This window comes from Phocoena sinus, chromosome 2 (genome assembly GCF_008692025.1).
Source record: "Phocoena sinus isolate mPhoSin1 chromosome 2, mPhoSin1.pri, whole genome shotgun sequence".
NCBI classification, from domain to species: domain Eukaryota; kingdom Metazoa; phylum Chordata; class Mammalia; order Artiodactyla; family Phocoenidae; genus Phocoena; species Phocoena sinus.
In genome coordinates, this window is record NC_045764.1 from 37,036,943 (window position 1) to 37,057,325 (window position 20,383).

At 39.1% G+C, this 20,383-nt stretch overlaps 1 protein-coding gene across 4 annotated transcripts in view; it reads left to right on the forward strand.

The window, feature by feature from the left end:
• Nucleotides 1–20,383, forward strand: part of IQGAP1 (IQ motif containing GTPase activating protein 1) — a 102,527-nt gene that overhangs the window by 21,251 nt on the left and 60,893 nt on the right. For 3 of the 4 annotated variants that reach the window (XM_032622303.1, XM_032622304.1, XM_032622305.1), the window contains exons 3-4: nt 14,668–14,824; nt 16,292–16,369. The exons of the other annotated variant lie outside the window; for it this stretch is intronic. In XM_032622303.1, the coding sequence (XP_032478194.1) occupies nt 14,668–14,824; nt 16,292–16,369 (235 nt within the window). The remainder of the gene's footprint in view (nt 1–14,667; nt 14,825–16,291; nt 16,370–20,383) is intronic. 4 annotated transcript variants of the gene reach the window in all.

A 20,383-nucleotide genomic window follows, 5' to 3' on the forward strand; every position in this document is an offset into this window, starting at 1 on the left:
GGGGACACGGGTTTGTGCCCCGGTCCGGGAGGATCCCACATGCCGCGGAGCAACTAAGCCCGTGCGCCATGGCCGCTGAGCCTGCGCGTCTGGAGCCTGTGCTCCACAACGGGACAGGCCACAACAGTGAGAGGCTCATGTACCGCAAAAAAAATAAAAAATAAATAAATAAAAAAAGAAAGTCTAGAGGAAATTTGGAGGAAGAAGAGATTATTTCCAGTGGTAGATTATGGAAGAGTTCATGGAGGAGGTGCCTTTTGGAAGTAACATTTGAATTGTCAGAGATGGGTGGGGCTGATCAAAAGTTTTATCAACCTTTATTCTTAGTAGGCATCTCCATCCCTAGCTTCCCATATCACAACTTGATGACCTCAATTTTCTCTACAAACTCCCTCCATTTTTCTGGCCCTAACAAATTTATCTCGTTTACCATGCAATGTTGACCTCCTTCCCTGTAGCAACGGGAGAACAATTTTTCTTCCTAAGACTCAGTCTTCTCTCTGTGGTCTGGATCCTACCCCTCCTTGTTTTCTAGGGTTCTTGTCCAGTATTATTTTCTTAACTATAACTTGAGCTGTTTTCTGCCAGTTCTTTCTCTTTCGCACATAAACATCCTCACCCATTCCAGATATACTCCCTCAATCCTAGACCCTGTCTAGGGTTATTGTCCCTTCTTTTTTCCTTCAAGGAAAACTTGTCTTTATTCCTTATATACACTTTTTAAATCTTAACTCACATGGATGCGATTTGTGTGCCCTCCTTTCTCCCACTGAAATTTCTCTTGCTCAGATCACCAGTGACCTAATTGCTATGCCCATTGGAAAATTTTCAGTACTTATTTTACTTAATCTGTGCAGCATACGACACTCTTGTCTATTCACTTCATGAGATTTTCTTCTTTTTATACTTAAAAAATTTTGACCTGTATCAATATATTGCCGATCTAAGAAAAATTCAGGCAGCTCCTCCTCCAAGAAGCTTACTTGGACACCCACCCTTACCCCAGGTCTGAGTTAGATGCTCCTCTCTTGTGTTTCTATTATCCCCCCTCCCCCGCCCACGTATCTTTAGTATAGCTTTTCACAATAAATTGTAAGTGCTTTATTTTTTTCTCATCCCTAATTGACTGAGCCTTGGAGGGCAAGGGCTATATGTCCTTAGTGAGGTTCATACCCAACAGTTAACCCGCCTCCTGATACGTTCTCACTAACGACTAGATCTGAAAATTAACTTTTTGGCATGTTTTCACTCTACAGCCTCTCCTTGTTCCCCTGGGCTCTGACAGCTGCTGCAGTAGGCAGTGACTCAGAGAAGTGGTTTTTTGCAAAGAAATATGTGCCTGTCTTCCACCTAGTAGAGGACTCTCACCTGTTTTTTTTTTTTTTCCTCAAGAGCTGCCCACAACCAGCAGTGACTAGGCTGAGACTTGAGCTCACTTTGAAGTCTTTTTTTTTCCATTTAGTGTTAAAAGGTCTTTCATGCTTCATGATATATGGTAAAGTAGAGGTGGGTGGGTGTATAGGTTGAACACAGTAATGTTTCACTAGGCTTTGCTTCTGAATACTTGGTCTGGAAGTAAGTTAATCCTATTCACTCAGGGACTTCTTTTTTTTCTTTTGAAATTTCATTGAGGTACCGTTCACATACCATAAAATTCTCTGATTCTCAGTGTATAAGTCAACAATTTTTAGTAAATTTACCAAGTGGTGCAACCATCACCATAGTCTAGTTTCTACCACTCTAATAAGACGAGGGACCCTTTTGAAATATGATAACAATTAGACATTTAATATTGGCAAGTAAACTTGACATACCTTGTCCAGTTCAGCAGAGTGAAATGATTTGTTCAGGGACAGGTCTGTTTTAGGTATCAAGAAACACAGAGGTTAACTAAGTTAACTTAAGACGAAGAAAAAAAAATTCCTTCTGTTTCTCACAATTCCTATAGCTTGTTCAGATTGGTTTAATTCATATTCAGAAGTTTCTTTTAAAACAGATACTATCAAGATTTCTCATTTTGCTTGTATGGCTTAGAAGACTAGCCTTTGTCATTTCTTGCCTGGGTTACTGCTGTACTTTCTTTAGTAGCTCTGCACCCTTTAATAGTCCCCCCTCCTACTCCGTTGTGCCTGGAGTGGTCTTTTAAATCAGATCTAATCATTTCTTTCCTGTTTGACATCCTTCAAAAGGTCTGTACATTCTCTTCCTTTAGCTTGACATGTTCTCCCCCATGCGCGTGCGTGCGCACACACACACACACACACACACACACACACACACACACATCCTTCAAGGCATAAATGTCATTTTCTCTGGGAAACCAGTTCTCATTCCCCTCCCTCTTCATATGGTGAGGAATGCTTTACTGAATAATAAATTCTTTTTTCTCAAGACTTGTTTTTGCCGCACTGTATTGATATTACTAGGCTGTTTCCAGTGCCTAGATGGTACTCAAATGTGTTAGCGACTTAGTAAAATCCTATTTACAAGGAAAGATGGCCCAACTTGGGAGGTTTTTAGCAGTGAGTAATGCTGACATTCGGTGGGGGTGGGGGTGGGGGCGGCGTTTGCTCTGAAAACTGGGTGTGGTGCCAGCGGAGCTGCTCCTGGAGGAACTGAATCTCAGTGGTTTGGAGTAGTCAGTTCCGGCATTGGTATGTTCCCCTTCTGTATTGCACAGAGCCGGGAAACCACTGAAGTCGTGTGGTCTGCAGGACTTGTTCAGCTGGTTTCACAGACACCTAATTCAGATTCCCACCCTGGTTCTTTTCTCCATATGCTCTTGGTCTGGGCTTGTTTTAAGGCTTACCACACTAGAGTTCTCTGAATAGTCATTTTTTGTCTTGCTGAGTGGTGGAATGGGTAGGGCCAAGTATATGCTCTCTTTGACAAATGATATCAATAAGACAAAGTAGATAGGTATTACGCAAGTTACTGGGTGTCAGGCTCTAGAAGTACGTTTATTTCTGGGATCTAGCTGTCCCCCACGCATACACAAACACGTTGCTACCATTATTTAGAGCCTACTAGTGCTTGTATACGTTATATCAGTCTTCACAGCAATCTTATGAGAGTAGGTGCTGTTCCTAATCCTGTTTTACAGACAGGAAACTGAAGCTCAAGAGAGGCTAGTTAGGTACGTCATTCTTGCTCATTCTTATTTCCTTCCCTCTTTCTCAAGGAAGAAGTGGGTATGTTCCTTTTCATAGATAACTGCCCATTGTGTTCTTCAGAACCTTCTTTTTTATTCCTTTATTTCTTGTGTCTTTAGTCCCTCTTCCTTATTCTTTTCTTGCAGGGCGCAAATATGTGCCTATTCTTCAGTTATTTAAAAAAAGAAACAGAGACATACCACCACTTCAGACTAACCCTTTCTTTATCCCCCCAATTTCTCTTCTTCCCTTCTTAGATTTCTTGAAAAAGAACTCTACATTTTCTGTCTCTAGTTCCCTACTTCTAGTGACTTCTCTAGTTATAGTAATCTGATCCTCCTGCCTCATCACTCCACTGAGACTCCCCCCTATTGGGGTCCCAGATGACCCTCTTCCTTATTTGCCATATCCTTTTCTCTTTGCCACCCATCTCTGCAGCATTTGAAATTGGTGACCTCTCCCAGCTTCCTGAAATTTTTTTCTTCCTTGCTTACCATCACGTGATTCTCTCATAGTTCTCTATTTACCATAGTAACTGTTCTTTCTCTGTAATATTCACCTCTTAAGTGTTGGTGTTTTTCCAAGGCACAGTCCTTGAACTTTAAAATTTGTCTCTACAGTCTTTCTCTAGGGAGCTCGTCCACTCCTGTGGTGCTGCTTCTCTTTCTTCTCTCTTTTTTTTTTTTTTGGCTGCATTGGGTCTTCGTTGCTGTGCGTGGGCTTTCTCGAGTTGCGGCAAGTGGGAGGCTACTCTTCATTGTGGGGCGCAGGCTTCTCATTGCAATGGCTTCTCTTGTTGCGGAGCATGGGCTCTAGGCATGCGGGCTTCAGTAGTTGCAGCACACGGGCTCAACAGTTGTGGCACATGGGCTCTAGAGCATGCGGGCTTCAGTAGTTGTGGCTGGTGGGCTCAGTAGTTGTGGTGGCTGGCGGGCTCAGTAGTTGTGGTGCCTGGGCTTAGTTGCTCCATGGCATGTGGGATCTTCCTGCCCCAGGGATCGAACCCATGTCCCCTGCATTGGCAGGCGGATTCTTAACCACTGCGCCACCAGGGAAGTCCTGGTGCCACTTTTCAAATCTGGGTCCCTGGTCAAACTTGGCGTCTCTCCTGAGTTTTCCAGACTTGTATTTCCAACAACCGGTAGGATGTCTCTGCCTAAAGGTATCATTGACCTTTCAAGCTGAACATATTTCAGGCATGAACTTACCATTCTGGCCTGCTTCTTGTGTTCCCAGGCTTGTTTAATGGCATAATCTTTTATTTAGTCATCCATGCCACAAGTCACCAAATCATCTTTTAAAAACAAAACAACCTTTTTCCTTTTATTGAAGTTTTTGCAAGTTTCCTATAGATGGTACATGTTGCCAGATTTTCTTGTGGAACAGTGTGAGAACGTTGAGTTTCCCCACATACTGGACAATAAGTTACTATCATTCTTTTTTATCTTTGCCAGTCTGCTAGCTGAAAATGGTGTTGTTGTTACTTTAATTTGCATTCCTTTGATTAGTAGTGAGATTAAGATTTTTTTCCCATAATTGCTGGCTACTTATATTCTTTTGTGAATTGCCTGTTTGTGTTTCTAGTGCATTTTCCTAGGAAAATATTTGTCATTTATTTCAAGCATTAAAAAAAATATATATGCATCTAAAGATTATGGGAGTGCTTCCCTGGTGGCGCAGTGGTTAAGAATCAGCCTGCCAATGCAGGCGACATGGGTTCGAGCCCTGGTCCGGGAAGATCCCACATGCCACGGATCACCTAAGCCCGCGAGCCACAACTACTGAGCCCAGGTGCCACAAATACTGAAGCCTGCGCGCCTAGAGCCCGTGCTCCACAACAAGAGAAGCCATCACAATGAGAAGCCCACGCTCTGCAACAAAGAGTAGCCCCCGCTCGCCACAACTAGAGAAAGCCCACGCACAGCAACGAAGACCCAACACTGCCATAAATAAATAAATAAAGCTTTATTTTTTAAAAAAAAAATAAATAAAGATTATGGGAGAGGGCACTTCCCTGGCGGTTCAGTGGTTAGGACTCCACGCTTCCAGTGCAGGAGGGGTGGGGGACAAGTTCAATGCCTGGTGGGGGAACTGAGATCCGCATGCCGTGCAGACAAAAAATTTTAAAAATTAAAAAAAATGAAGATTATGAGAGATTATTAGCCCCTTGTTATAGGTTGCAAATTTTCCCTCCAGCTTATCTTTTGAATTTTTTTTAATTTCCTTGTAGAAATTCAACTGCTTTTGTGTAGACAGTTTATTTCCCCCTTTTCAAAATGATTTCTGCCTCACAGTCTTGTTTGGAAAGGCCTTTCTCATTTCAAGATTATACAACCATTCATTTATATTTTTTTCCTCCTTTCATTTTTTTATGTTTTAAAATCTCTAATCCACTTGATGTTTAAAGTCAGTAGCAAAGTGTGAGGTCAGGAGCTAACTTTGTTTTTCTTTTCTTTTCCAATTGTCTGTTAAACCTCATCTTCCTCAGTGCCCTTCTAACCCCCACTCCCAGCCATCTAACAGATTGTCAACTGGGGTCAATTCTTCCTTTGAAATTACTCATCATTTTTCTTTCTGTTTCTGCCATTGCCCTAGTTGGAGACCTTATTATCTCTCACCTGGATTCCTGAAGTAGTTGCCTAATATTGCTCTGTTGAATCTATCTTCCGTGCTGTTGTCCTAGTTACCATACTAAGTGTCAGATCTGACCAAGCTACTCTTCTATTCAAAAACTTTTGTGGTTCCCATTGCCTGCATATTAAAATTCTGTTGTTCCAGGTACATCTCCTACTCCTCTACCACAGTGATTTGTCATTCCCTAAATATGCCATTTGTTTTCATGCCTTTTTGCCCTCTTTTTTATGCTGTTCTCCTTTATCTTAAATGTCTTTATTTCCCATTTTCACCTTTCTAAATACAATTTATCTTAAAAGCCTAGTTCAAATATCATCTACTATTGTAGCTAGTAGTTTAAGCATCTCTGTTCCCAGAGGGTGATCTCCAGGTAGTTAGCGCATTTTATGCCACTGATAAGTGTTGCACAGTTAGCCGTTAGAAATGTTTCCTAAATGGATATTTAGCTGTCAGAGTAGATTTTTTTTGGAAAATTGATTTAAAATATGAATAAAACAAAGCTTTATCAAAATACACTAGATATGAAAGCTGTATCAGGACTATTTATAAGAATTATGCAATTATATTAAAGATAGACTTTTATATAAGCACTTTTCACACTAATTGTGTCAACTTCAATGTTTAATATTTTATAGGCCTCTCTCTTGGTCCTTGGTAGAGTAAGTGTTGTTAATGAGGTCATGCACTGTGGTTTAGGGTGCTTCAGGAGGCCCAGCTCCAGAACTTGAGCTTTTATTAGTGAGTATCGAGGAGGGTAGTAGCTTTTATTATTTTTGAATAAATTGCTGGAATGTAGCACCTCAGTTTGCACTTTAGAATCACACCATCTTGGGTTCAAGTGTGAGCTCAGCCACTTACTAGATGGGTAATCTTGGACAAGTTACTTTACTTTGAGGAGCCCATAGTTTTCTTATATCAGTAAAATAAGAATAGTAATACTACTTACCTTATGGGGTTTTTGCAAGGATCAAGTGAAATAATACATGTAAAGTATTTAACTTAATATCTGCCAGGTGGTGTTAGAGATTTTTTTTTGGCATTATTTATAGAAAATGAACCATTCAGATGTTACTATTTTCCTGTTTAATAGTTGTGTTTCAGATCAGATGTCACTTAAAAATTTTTTTTTTTTTTACTAATTTTCATTTGAGTTAGATTTGTTAAAGCAGTTCTAGGGTTAAACTTGAGGAGGAGAAAATGTTGAAAGTTTAATCCCTTTTTGTGGGAGGAAGGACTAACAACTCTATTCTCCGTTTCCTTCATATAAGAGTTTTGTTGCTGAGTTCTATCTGTGGTCGTGGCTGCAAGACCTGATCACAGATAGGGTGTGCTGGTCTCACCACTTGGTATAATATTCTCAGAACTTTTTTTTTTTAAGTGACTTCTTTGTTAAAACATTTGTACTTGTAGAAACATTTGTACTTGAAAAATTTTAAAACCCCACACTGTTGCCACAGTGATTTTCTGAAACAGATCTGATCAGATCACCTCCCACTTAAAATCCTTCAGTGTCTCTCATGACAGAAGGAAAGGTTTCTTAGCATGACAAACAGGCCTTGCACCATCCAGCCTGCTCTTTTTTTTCATCTTCACCTCCTACTTTCCCTTCTAGCAATGACAGTGCTGAACTACTGCATAACCCACCATTTTTTCTCAGCCCTCCTTGCCTTTGTACATGGTATTTCTTCTGCTTAGAGGCCTTCTCTGCCTTGGCCATTTGGTGAACTCCTCCTCGTCATTCTTTAAAACCCATTAATATTTGTGGATAATGTGAAGCTGGAAGAGAAGTTGGTATTTTGGGTAACAGAATTAGGATCCCAAAAGGTGTTGACATTTCGGGACAATGGGCTGAATCAAACATGAAGAAACATAGTAGAGATGAGTGCAAATAATAGTTCTAATATGGAGCTGTAGAGATCGGGTTTAGCAGCTGCATATTTGGGGAAAAAAATACTAAGAATCTCTGTTGAGTGGAAAAGTGTTGTAAAATAATTTAATTGAGGCTTTGTCTGTGGTTTTGGAGTGTTCAGAATGAAGGAGTAATATTCTGGTTCCATTTCAGGCCAGTCAGACCACACCTGGAGCTAAGTGTTCAGAGATGAATGAGAAAGATGTGAGGGGCAGGGAGTCATGTCTAACACTAGTAGTGATACCAGCTAATGCTCTGAGCGCTTACTCTATTCCAGGCACTGTTCTTAACTCTTTATGTGTGTTATCTCTTTTAATCCTCACAATCGTCCTGTGAGGTAGGTGCTGTTCTCTTTTCATGAAGAGTACTTGAAGGAACTGGAATCATTTTACTGACAAAAGTGTCAGCATGTGACTCATCATACAAGGGGAAAGGAGGAAAAGCATAAATTTTAAATACCCAGCCAAGCACTGTGCTAAGCACTGTATTTCACGTGTAATCTTATTTAATCCTCAACAACAGCCTTATTTGGAAACTATTGTTATTCCCTTTTAACGAATGAAGAAACTGGGTAAGTGACTTGCTGTCTTGATAAATAACAGGGACAGGATATAAATCCACGTCTTTAAAAGTCCCTGGCCAGTACTGGTCACATTATATTTTAATTCCATATGTTGTCTTGCTCCAGAAGGCAGCTTAGGGTGTCAATGGGGAGCTAACTGCTGGCTTAATAAAAACTTTTTGGCTACTAGAATCCTGAGATGAAATGGGTTAACTTGAATGTGTGATTTCCATGTCAGCATCAGTGTTCAGGGTCAGCTTACATCATGATTTGGCCAAGATGTTTTGGAAGCATTCAGGCATTAAAGTGGGGGAGGGAGTGGAAGGTGAGAGGGGAGTGGAGGAGTTGGGGTAGACTGGAAGAGCTTTAATGAGCCTTCCAACTGTGAAGTTCTATGACTATTAAGACAGTTTTAAACATGAGAATTGGTAATATGAGAATTGTGTTGACCAGTGACTTTTCTTTTGTGCATAGATTGATTTATTTGTTAAATTTCTGCTTTACTGAGGTATAAATAGCATGTAAAACTATAGGATATTTAAAATAAGTACTTTGTGGTGATTTGATATATGTATACATTGTGAAAGGATGTAGTTAACATATCCATCACCTGACATGTTTATCTTTTTTTTTTTGGTGAGGACATTTAAGTTCTACTCTCTTAACATATTTTAATTATACAATATAATGTTATCAACTATAGTCACTGGTTTATGTTAGATCCTCAGACCTTATTCATCTTAAAGCTGAAAGTTTGTATCCTTTTACCAACCTCTCCCTAATTTCTCCACACCCTACCTCATGGCAAGCACTAAAGTTCGACTTTTTTTTAAGATTCCACATTTAAGTGATACATACAGTACTTGGTTTTCTTTGTCTGGTTTATTTCAGTTAGTATAATGCCCTCAAGGTGCATCCATGTTGTCACAGGTGGCAGGATTTCCTTCTTTCTCATGGCTGAATAATATTTCTTTGTAGACATATACCACAACCTCTTTATCCATTCGTCCATTCCTGGGTACTTAGTGTTTCCATATCTTGGCTATTGTGAATAATGCTGCGGTGGACATGAGAGTGCAGATTTATATTCGATGTCCTGTTTTCATTTCTTTTGACTATACAGTTATCCCTCCATATCTGCAGGTTCAGCATCTGTGGAGTGAATCAACTGTGGATTGAAAATATTTAGGGAAAAAATAATTCCAGAAAGTTCCAAAAAGCAAAACTTGAATTTGCTGCTTGGCAGCAATTATTTACATAACATTTACATTATATTGACAACCATTTACATTGCGTTTACATTCTATTAGGTATTATAGCAACCTGCAGATGATTTAGAGTATACAGGAGAGTGTGCTTAGGTTGTATGCAAATACGATGACATTTTATGTACAGGATTTGAGCATCCTTGAATTTTGGTACCTATCTACGTGGGTCCTGGAAGCAATCCCCTGTTGATACCCAGGGATGTCTGTATACCCAGAAGTGGGATTGCTAGATGATATGGCAGTTCTATTTTTAATTTTTTGAAGAACCTTCCTATTGCCTCCATAGTGGCTACACCAATTTATATTCCCACTGTTGGCTGAAAAAAAAAGTACAACCTAAAAGTTGAGAATTATAGTTTTATTCGGCAGCCTTAATGAGGACTTAAAGCCCAGGAGACAGCCTCTCAGATAGCTCTGAAGGACTGTTCCAAAGAGGTGAGGGAGGAGCCAGGATAAATAAGAGTTTTTTGAAGAAAAAAAACAAAAAACAAAACCCAAACCAGGTAGTCAGGCCATCATAAGATTACTGCTATTAAAACAAAACCAAAAACCCAGACATCTCAAGTTAATGAATTAAGTGCTTTTCTACTTACAGGAAGATGCAAGAGTCTGGGCTTATTGAAATTATTCCTTTGATATTCACCTTATGTAGAGCCAGTATCCTTTTTTTCTCTCTCTTGAATCCTCTCAGAGTATACCGTTGGGCTGGATGTAGAGGTTCATGGCTTGGTGGCAGGTAACCTGTTTTTCTCCATCCTGAATTCCCCTTAGGGTGCACCGTCAGGGACCGCTGCAGTGGCTGATGGCTTGATGGCCTCAACGTTCTTTGTTTTACTGAAATGGCAGAGGACATTCTTTGTCTTCACCACCAATAGTGCACAAGGGTTCCCTTTTCTTCACATCCTCACCAACACTTTCTTTCTCTTGTCTTTTTGATAGTAGCCATTCTAACAGGTGTGAGGTGATAGCTCATTGTGGTTTTGATTTGCATTTCCCTGATGATTTAATGATGTTGACCATCTTTTCAGGTACCTGTTGGCCATTTGTATGTCTTCTTTGGAAAACTACTCAGTTCCTCTGCCCATTTAAAAATTGGATTGTTAGGGGTTTTTTTGCCATTGAGTTGCATGAGTTCTTCATATATTTTGGATTTAACCCCTTATCAGATATATGATTTGCAAATATTTTCTACCATTCCATAGGTTGCCTTTTTGTTTTGTTGGTGGTTTCCTTTGCTGTGCAGAGGCTTTTTTTAGTTTGATATAATCGTCCTTATTTATTTTTGATTTTGATGCCTTTGGTTTAGGTGTCAAATCCAAAAAAATCATCTCCAAGACTGATGTCAAGGAGCTTACCCCCTATGTTTTCTTAAAGGAGTTTATGGTTTCAAGTCTTGCATTTTTTTAGTTTGATATAATCGTCCTTGTTTATTTTTGCTTTTGATGCCTTTGCTTTAGGTGTCAAATCCAAAAAACGCATCTCCAAGACTGATGTCAAGGAGCTTACCCCCTGTGTTTTCTTAAAGGAGTTTATGGTTTCAAGTCTTGCATTCAAGTCTTTAATCCGTTTTGAGTGGATTTTTGTGCCTGGTGTAAGATAAGAATCAATGCATAGATTTATTCTTAAATGTATTTATAAAGTTAATTTAAATGCTTAAGTTTTATAAGGAAGCTTTGTGTCTGCGAGAATTACTGGTGGTCTTACAGTTAAACTGAAATATTTAAAACCCTATTAAGTGGACAGAACTTGGAGAGATACCAGCCTTTTTCCTGCATGGGATATCTGAAACTTTGTCCTGTTTAGACAGCCCTGTGGAGCTCAGCTCTGTTAGGCTTTTGGGGTGATGTGGTAAGAGCAATAGTGGTTTAGTGAGAAGGATTCTAAATTAGGAATCAGGGCCCTCTTATCGCACCTTTGTCACTAGCTAGCAGGTAACCTTTGATAGGCCTTACTCTTATTTGTAAAATGAGAGAGTTGTACAAATAGGTACAGCCTTTGGGTAAGCTTTTGAGCAATAACATTTTTTGTTTTGGAGTTTCCAAAGGAATTAATTCTAAATAAGGAAGAACATTGTGTGCAAAGACGTTCCTTGCAGAATTATTTAATGGTTGAAAACATTTAGAAATGATATAAATGTCCAACATAAGTGACTGATTAGCATTTGGTAGAATTTTAATGTAACTCGAAAGTCTTGAGAAACTGTATAGTAACATGAAAAATATTCATAAAATATTGAGAAATGTTTTGTAATTTTCTTTAATGGATAGATTTTATATTGGGGGGGAAACCCCAAAGGGATTTGCCCTAGAAGTGCATTCAATTCCTTGCTCTCACATTTTGTGATGCTGTGAGTTTGTGGCAGAGGGGGAATCTCAGATGGGCTGTAGAGAAGGACAGGAGAATTTGTTGCATCTTCTCAGAATTATAGTAGAATCCAAACTGAATCTAGTAATATAGCATCCTACTTAATGCTGTTAATTTTTCAAGCAGTTTGGTCCTAATTTAACTAACTTTATTCTTATAAACAAACCAGGTGATTCTCTGCTGTGGAGCAGAACTTAGAATGGAGGGTGAGCCACACAGGGAACTGGAGGGCAGTTTTGGGCTTGCAGCGGTTGTTTAGAGACACTTCTGTGCTTTGCCTGTTTCCTCTAGCTCTCCCTCTCTGCTTATTCCTTTTCACCAGATCACGGGTGGCTTTTCTTCAGGCCTGACACTTGTGTGATATTTAGGGTATTCTACTCCGCTATAGAAAGCTTGTGAGTCTTGTCATCAGTCAGGACTGTTTTATAGCAGTTAGACAAGAGAAGGCGAAGGTAAAGGATTGTGGGAGATGTGGCTGTGGTCCCTTCTTTTACTCTGATTTTAATCCAGTGATCTCAGAGGAGAGGAGAACCTAAACAGCCCTGGTAGCTGGCTCTGATTCAAGCCAAAAGCACTACTGTGTTGTTTATCCACAGTCTTCCCCATTTTGAGAGGAAAATAAGTAACTTTTTCTTCATACTGTTATGTGGTAAAGGGATGTTTTGGGCTTAAGATTTATTCTAGGTTTGTCCCTGTTAATGAGAACATAAGTTAGACTGTCCCCTGAGAGCAGGGATTGCCAGGAGCTGTTTGCTGTATCCTTTATAGCAGTAAAATATTGGATGGATGATTACATGAGATGTGTCCTTAGACTACAGCTATTTTCCATACCATTGACCTATGTTCTTTTCCACATTGCCCTATGGTCTTAGGCTCTTGGAGAAGCATAGTTTGGATTTTGTAGCCGCTTCAAATTGATATCTAATTTAGTTACTATGGTAACTCTTCTGGAAAATTCTTTCGTTTCTTCTTTTTCCCCTTATGACATTTCAGTTCAACTACCTAAAAGAAAAGCCAGAAGAGAAAACTTAATATCATTGGGTGTAGGAAATAACCAGAAAATTCTCTGGCCCATTCATCTATCCAGCTAGTATTTATTTAAGTATCTACTATGTGTTAGACAGTATGCTAGCTGCTTTAGAAGTAGAATAGATTTGAAAGTGAGGTTGAGTTAACTATTCTATAGAACTTGAGAAAAACAGGAACATTGTTGCTTTTCCTTTTTTTTTTTTTTTTTTTTTTGTGGGAATCTTAGCTCCTGACCACAGATTGAACTCTGGCCCCAGCAGTGAAAGGCACTGAGTCCTAACCACTGGACCTCCAGGGAATTCTCTCATTATTTTTTAAAGATTCTGAGTGGTAATCTCAGTTTCAAAAGATAGAATTAATACAAGAAATTTTATTCTGAATTATAAAACTAATAATTTTAAAAGTATGTAAATTCAAGCTCTATTGTATATCTTTTCAGGCAATTTTATTAATGTAAAGAATTATATAGAAACACACATAAATGGGATTATAAATACATTTATATATTATTTGGTCTATTTTTCTATTGGTATGTTAGAGTTTTCTTATAAATTTTCATGGGTGTGTGTGTGTAGTGTGTGTGTATAAAATATGGCTTATTTAAATGTGACTTCCAGTTTTATTTGTCTTTTAATTTAAATTTTAGGTATCAATTAACGGTATAAATGTTTCATTCCTGTATTGTCCCAGTTGGCAGTAAATCTAGCTTTTACTTCAGTCTCCTGTATCTCTGGATTTTTTCTTTCCCCATTTGGCTTTTCAAAGATTTATTACTAGGGAAACAGTCCAGGCATCACCTAGTGGTCCCCCTCAACCCCCGTAAAGAATGGTAAAGAATTTGGGGATACGGTAGCCTTGTAAAATTTGAGGAGCATACTTACAAATTAGGGGTTTTCAAACCGGGGTCAATGAAATCTCTGCAGTTATATATTAAATTTAAGTATATATATGTTTTTGGGGGGGAAGGATCTGTAGCTTTCCTTAGATAGTCAAAGGATTCTGTGATTCAAAAAAAAGTTTAAAACCATTGCCCTAAATGACTTTTTTAGTTAACTACATTTCTGTTGGTAGAAAATACATGCAAATAAACTTGGCTTTGTTTTATCTTGGGATTCCCTGAAATCTTGTGAGAGGTGTCCGAGGGGGACAATATAGATTTCCGTTACAACTTCCTTTCCCCTCTAAAAAAACACATAAGAATTCACTTTTACTGCTTCCATTGGAGTTTTCTTAAGTATTTTAGGTGAGATGATTGACTATTTTGGTAACCCCAAAACAACTTTAAAATCTGAACCTAGAAATTCACTATGGATGCTGAATTCTCAAACCAGAAAAGAACCTCAGCTGCAAATGTAAGTTTCTGAACAGTTGAGAGATGGTGGCTTCAGTTACAAAAGGTTTTTCTTAGGAATTCTTAAGGCGCAACTGAAGGAGTAAGGGAGACAGTCTGGGCTGAGGCTCGTGGGGCATTTAGGACCTGGGGAGCCAGCTGGCTCTCTTGCTGCAGGAGAGGAAAGTAGGGTGGAGAAGAGGGTGGCGTTTATACTTGGAAATTTTCCTAAGTTCCCTGCCTCTGAGATCTGACTGGGCCAGAGTAAGGATGTTTGTGAAATTGAGTCTTCAAACACTATTGCTTATGTTCAACTTAAACTTTTCCAAGGAGAATGGAAATTAAGCTTGAAATCTCTGAAGAGGGGAGGGGAACATAACTTCCCTCTCTTTTGTCATGTCCTCCCTCCTTCTGTGCAGGTGGATGGAAGCATGCCTGGGGGAAGACCTGCCTCCCACCACAGAACTGGAAGAGGGGCTTCGGAATGGGGTCTATCTTGCCAAACTAGGAAACTTCTTCTCCCCTAGAGTGGTATCACTGAAGAAGATCTATGATCGAGAGCAGACCAGATACAAGGTGAGTCCATCCTTGCTTGGTGCTTAAATTTCTGTAGACTTGAGAGGGAAGTTTAGCATACTTTATCCTGTGAAAGAGTTACTGAGAAATATGTGTAAGTGTGTTTGTTCCAACAAAATAAAATACCTGGCAGAGTGGAGAAAATTTAGTGCAAAGTCAAGATACAGTAGTAAAAGAACTTCAGCTGTCCGTATTTCTGGCACAATTCTAACGAGTAATTTGTATCTAGAAATTTTCATGGTCCTTGATGAATTTTTTATTTCTTAGAAGGTAGAAGAAGTAACTAGGGGAATCACTACTTTAAATCTAATTTTAACCAAGCTCTGAGATTTGTTGGCAAATTGAAAGCAATAGCAACTTTGGGGGAAGAAAATCACCCCATGATATTAAAGTTTAAGGTAAAATGGGACAGTGATCCGATTTCAGAAAATTGAGATACGTGATTGATTCTTGTGGCCCAGGGCCCTCAAAAAGAAGACTGCTTTAATTAAGTTGGGATGTTGACAAGGACCGAATTCCCATTGCTCACAGAGTTTCTGTGGGGAGCTTTCCTAAGAGCTCTTATCTGAAAAAAGGATGAGTATAGAAGATAGTGGAAGATTGCAAAACCAAGAGCAAATGTAAGAGGGGTCAACTGTAAGAATTGGGCAAGAGCTCAGAATGAGTTAAGGATGAAGACAGAATCAAAAGAGTTGGTTTTTTTGTTTGTTTGGCTTTTTAATATTTAAATTAAAAGGAAAACAAGGAAAGTATAGGTCTTAAGCCAAAATTAACATCCCAAATAGAAACGTTTCTTCATCAAAAAGCAAAGACTTATATGCTGAGTTTTAAATAAGTGGTTATTCTGAAGACACCTCCTGAGCTGTTCTGTTGACTCTAAAAAATGTGTGCAGAACAGGCAGACAGAACAGTCTCCAGCAAGAATAAAGACAATAGCCTACACGTCTAACCGTCTTGAGGGTAAACCTTCCTAAAAAACAACAGGTGTAGAGGTTAAGAGGGGGATGTTTATATGTGTAGTATGAAAATACCTCATTTGGGGAGTATCTTCTACTTGCCAGACACCACACTGAGTGCTTTATGTACATTTTCTCAGTTAATCTTTCCAACAAACATAAAGTAGGTGTTAAAGATGGGGAAACTCAGAATCAGTAGGGTGAAGTGACTTGCCCAGTGTCACCAATAGATAGCCAAGTCAGGAATTGAATCCAACATAATTGAATTCCAAAGACCATGTTCTGCTGAGCACACTGTACACAGGAAGATTCTCCAGATGGTTCTTAACTGAGGAGAGCTGAGATGTGGATTTGGCTTTTGGAGATTAGAATGTGTAATGATACAGACAGACCTTAAGTTTAAGGGGACCATGTAAAGTCTTACAGGGAAACTTTTATTGATACAGAGTATTTATTTAGTATTTGCTTCAATATTGCCAAACAGTGCCTAATGGTCTTTTATTTGTTCTAGGCAACTGGCCTCCACTTTAGACACACTGATAATGTGATTCAGTGGTTGAATGCCATGGGCGAGATTGGATTGCCTAAGGTAATTTATGTGATATTCATAGTTCTGGCTTAGTTCTGGCTGTTTGGCATAACAGTTCTCATTCTACCTGTAAAATTATTCTCAATTGATTCTTTGGTAATATATCTATCTATCTATCTATCTATCTATTTTAATACTAAAGGATCTCTTCAGTTTGTTTTAGGAAATAGCTTTGTTCTTTTTCTTTTATATTTCTCATCCCTGCTTCACCTCACCCTAGAGAAATTCCCTATGATGTCAGTTACTTTTACTACACCAAATTATAAACATTATAATTCAGGGCTTCCCTGGCGGCGCAGTGGTTGAGAGTCCGCCTGCTGATGCAGGGGATACGGGTTCGTGCCCCGGTCTGGGAAGATCCCACATGCTGCGGAGCAGCTGGGCCCGTGAGCCATGGCTGCTGAGCCTGTGCGTCTGGAGCCTGTGCTCTGCAACGGGAGAGGCCACAGCAGTGAGAGGCCTGCGTACTGCAAAAAAATAAAATAAAATAAAAAAATAAAAAAAATAAAAATAAAAAAATTCACATACCATGAGGGAATTCCCTGGTGGTCCAGTGGTTAGGGCTCGGCACTTTCACTGCCAGGGCCTGGGTTCAATCCCTGGTTGGGGAACTAAGATCCTGCAAGCTGAGCAACGTGACTCCCCCCCAAAAAACAAACAAATTCATATACCATGAAATTCACCATTTTAAAGAGTACAGTTCAGTGGATTTTATTTATTCACAAAGTTGCTACATTCAAGTTTGACTTTAGGAAACATAAGGAAATATTTTAGAAATGTCATCTTCCAGCTTCAGAATAACCAAATTTGTAGGTAATATGAAGGGTTTATTTTATATTTCAAATTGTAGAGGCAGTATAATGAGATTTACTTCTTTTATCTGGTTTTGGAGGTGGCTGTAGGTTTTTTGTTTTTGTTTTTTTGACAGCTTTATTGAGGTGTAATCAATTGATTACACCTGTACCATTCTGTAATCAATTGATTACAGAAAAACCATACATATTTAATGTATACAATTTAATGAGTTTGGAATGATAGCTGTAGTTTTGATACGGGAGTGTGCATCCTTGAGTGTTTTGCTCAAGAGTTTATTTAGTGCTTCTCTTAGTGAAATTGCCATCTCAAGTGTTGGGCTGCACCTTGCAGGCCTGCAAGCCTTGTAGTTGCCTTGAGAATGAGGGAAGAGCCCGGAGACAGCAACAGAGACATCACTGGTTTATTAGATAGGGGATCTCAGCTGTCCGAGTCAAGGCTCTGGAGTGACACCCTACCGTGGACGGCAGACAGCAGGCAGAACACTGCAGCAGTCTTTGCTACTGGGGGTGGGGATGAGGGGGAGGAGGAGTTTACCACTTATGGGGGAATTGACGTCAGTTTGGCTCATCAGTTAGTTACCAGGGAAAGCAGCAGAGGGGCATGTCCCTCATAGCCCCTTGGGCAGAGTTTTTCCCTTTGATAAGCTATCATAGTGGAGCCATTCTGATCTAAAGATCACTAACATTTACTGATTAGGCTGTATAATTAAGAGGGAATGTCAGCCATATGAGTAGGGTATAGGTGAAGCAGGGACTGGTTGAGCAGGAGATGTACAGAGAGCAAGAGAATAGCCATCTTGGGTGGCCTGATCATACATCTAGCTACCTAGTCCTACCTTGAATCCGTAGAGGCCCTGATACAGTGTCACTGTTAGAGGCATGGACAGCTTTTTTTCCCCCCTATCCTCTGACCTAAGAATTCTACTTCTAGGAATTTATCCCCACTCCCACCCCACCGGCTCAAAAAAAGAAAGAAAAAATTAGACAAGCACAAAAAATGTATATGTAAGGATTTTTCAGCATTGCATATGATAGAAAAAATTGATAGCAAACCACATATTCCTTCACTCAGGGTATTAATTGTGTTACAGCCAGTCAAATACTAGTGCTGCCGTTGAAAAGGATGATGTCAATCTATATATATATAACCGTGATGTGTTAAGTGAAAAAAAAAACAGGCTACGATTATGAGAGCTTGTATTCTGGCTAAAATGAGATCACTATTTTTGTCTAAAAATAAAGTGAGTATTCTTGGGAAAAATCTGCAAGGAGAAATAGTTTTCATTTCTGTGTGATGGGGTTAAAGGGTGGTTTTTATTTTCTTTATACGTTTCTGTGGAGTCTACATTTCTGTAACCAACGAAAGATTAAAAAGAAATGAGATGTGGAGTATCAGAAAGTGGCTGAAACCACTTGGAAATGAACACTTGGCATTTAGCAGAGTGCTCAGCTCACTGTTGCATACATACCTGTTGAACTGAGTAAATTCAGAGCTAAGTCTTTGCAGACTAGCTTGTGTCCTCTTTTTTTCAGAGCAAAGTGCTGAAGTTCTCTTCCTTGCACTGGTATGTTTGAGAATTAAGCCCCACAAATGTCAGGAAATGCAATACGTCAAGTTCTTACAGCTACTTGGCCTTTCTATGCACCTGTAGCTTCCTGTTCCTGTTTTTTATATAGTATGCCCAATGGGCAATAACAATTTAACCTCTTTTGAATGGTACTAAGAGCTTTGCTAATATTTGCTATTGCTAATAGTACTGTTACTACAAAATGCCTTTTTAATAATTTAATCTTATTACTTTTTTTGTTTACTAACAGTGGTGCATTGTCCTGGACCACAATCTCAACAAACTGTTGAGGCTATCAGGAACAATAGGATTATTATGGCTATTACCCTTGAAATGTCTGCTCTATATGATTTAAGTCCAGAAGACTTCTGAGTAATATAGACTAAAGATACTTGGCCTAAAAATGTGTTTTTGCTCATAATATAACATGTGATCGATAATTGACAATAATAGTATTTATTGGGATATCTTCCCTAATCTCTTTATATGGTACATACAAATTATAGAGACTTAATAGGATAATTTTTTGGTTTTTATCCATTTGACTCTTTATTATAATTGGTGCTCTTGGCCAACTCCTACATGAAACATTTTGTTGTTTTGATTTTTAAAATTGTTTTTAATCTGCCTAATAGTCCTCTGTTTTCTTCAATTATTCTGCCTTCTACATCCTAGTGGCGGGCATTCCTTAAGATGCAATTCTTATTTTAGCTACATTCTCTCATTCTCATGGTTTCAGTTGTTCTGAAGACTCTTTGCTATAAGGTAAACACAGTTTCTTCAATTGGCTGCTGGACATTTCCCCTTGGATAGCTTTCTATCTCCTACAGTTTCTCATATGTAAAACTAAACCTACCTTTTCCCCCAAGTGAACCTCCTCTCCTCTGCATAAATGGTACCATGTCATCATGTTCCCAGTCATCCAGTCTCAAAACCTTGGATTTACCTTGGACTCCTAAATGCAGTCATTCCCCAAGCCTTCCTCAGTTATTTGCAATGTCTGTTTTATCTGTTGAAACAGCCTCCCAGCCTGCTTTCTCAGCTTCAATCTCGTCACTATTCAGTGTATCCTGTGTCTTGTCTCCAGTCAGATCTTCCTGAGGTTGTTTTTAGCCTTGGCTCCAAAGCTAGGACTTCTCCAAAGCCTGAATATCAAGTTCAAACTTGTCTGACTTTCAAGGTCCTCATAATCTGCCTCTATCCTCCCTCCCAACCTTATTTTTTTTTCTATTGCTTTCTAAAATGTATTCTGTACTGTTTTGGGGAGGGTGACTGACTTTGACCATGATTTTCACCATTCAGGAGAAGACATTTCAATCTTAGGAAATGAGCATGGAAAGTTTGAAAAATTATCAAAAAAGACCCCCATTTCTGTTGGGGGTGCACAGTTCTTCCTCATCAGGAGCAATAGGTATTGTGGGGGAAAACAAGCATAAAAACAAGTAATTAAACACAATGTGTTAAGTTCTATAATAGAGTTAAATACAAAGTGCTGTAGTACTCTTCTCACTGCCTTTTATTGCTCATCCAGATTCCTCTAATCGCTTCATAATCCAGTCTCACTTCTCTAATCCACTGTTACCCCTTTATTCCTCTAAATTACAGATTGAGTTGTATAGTACCACATTACC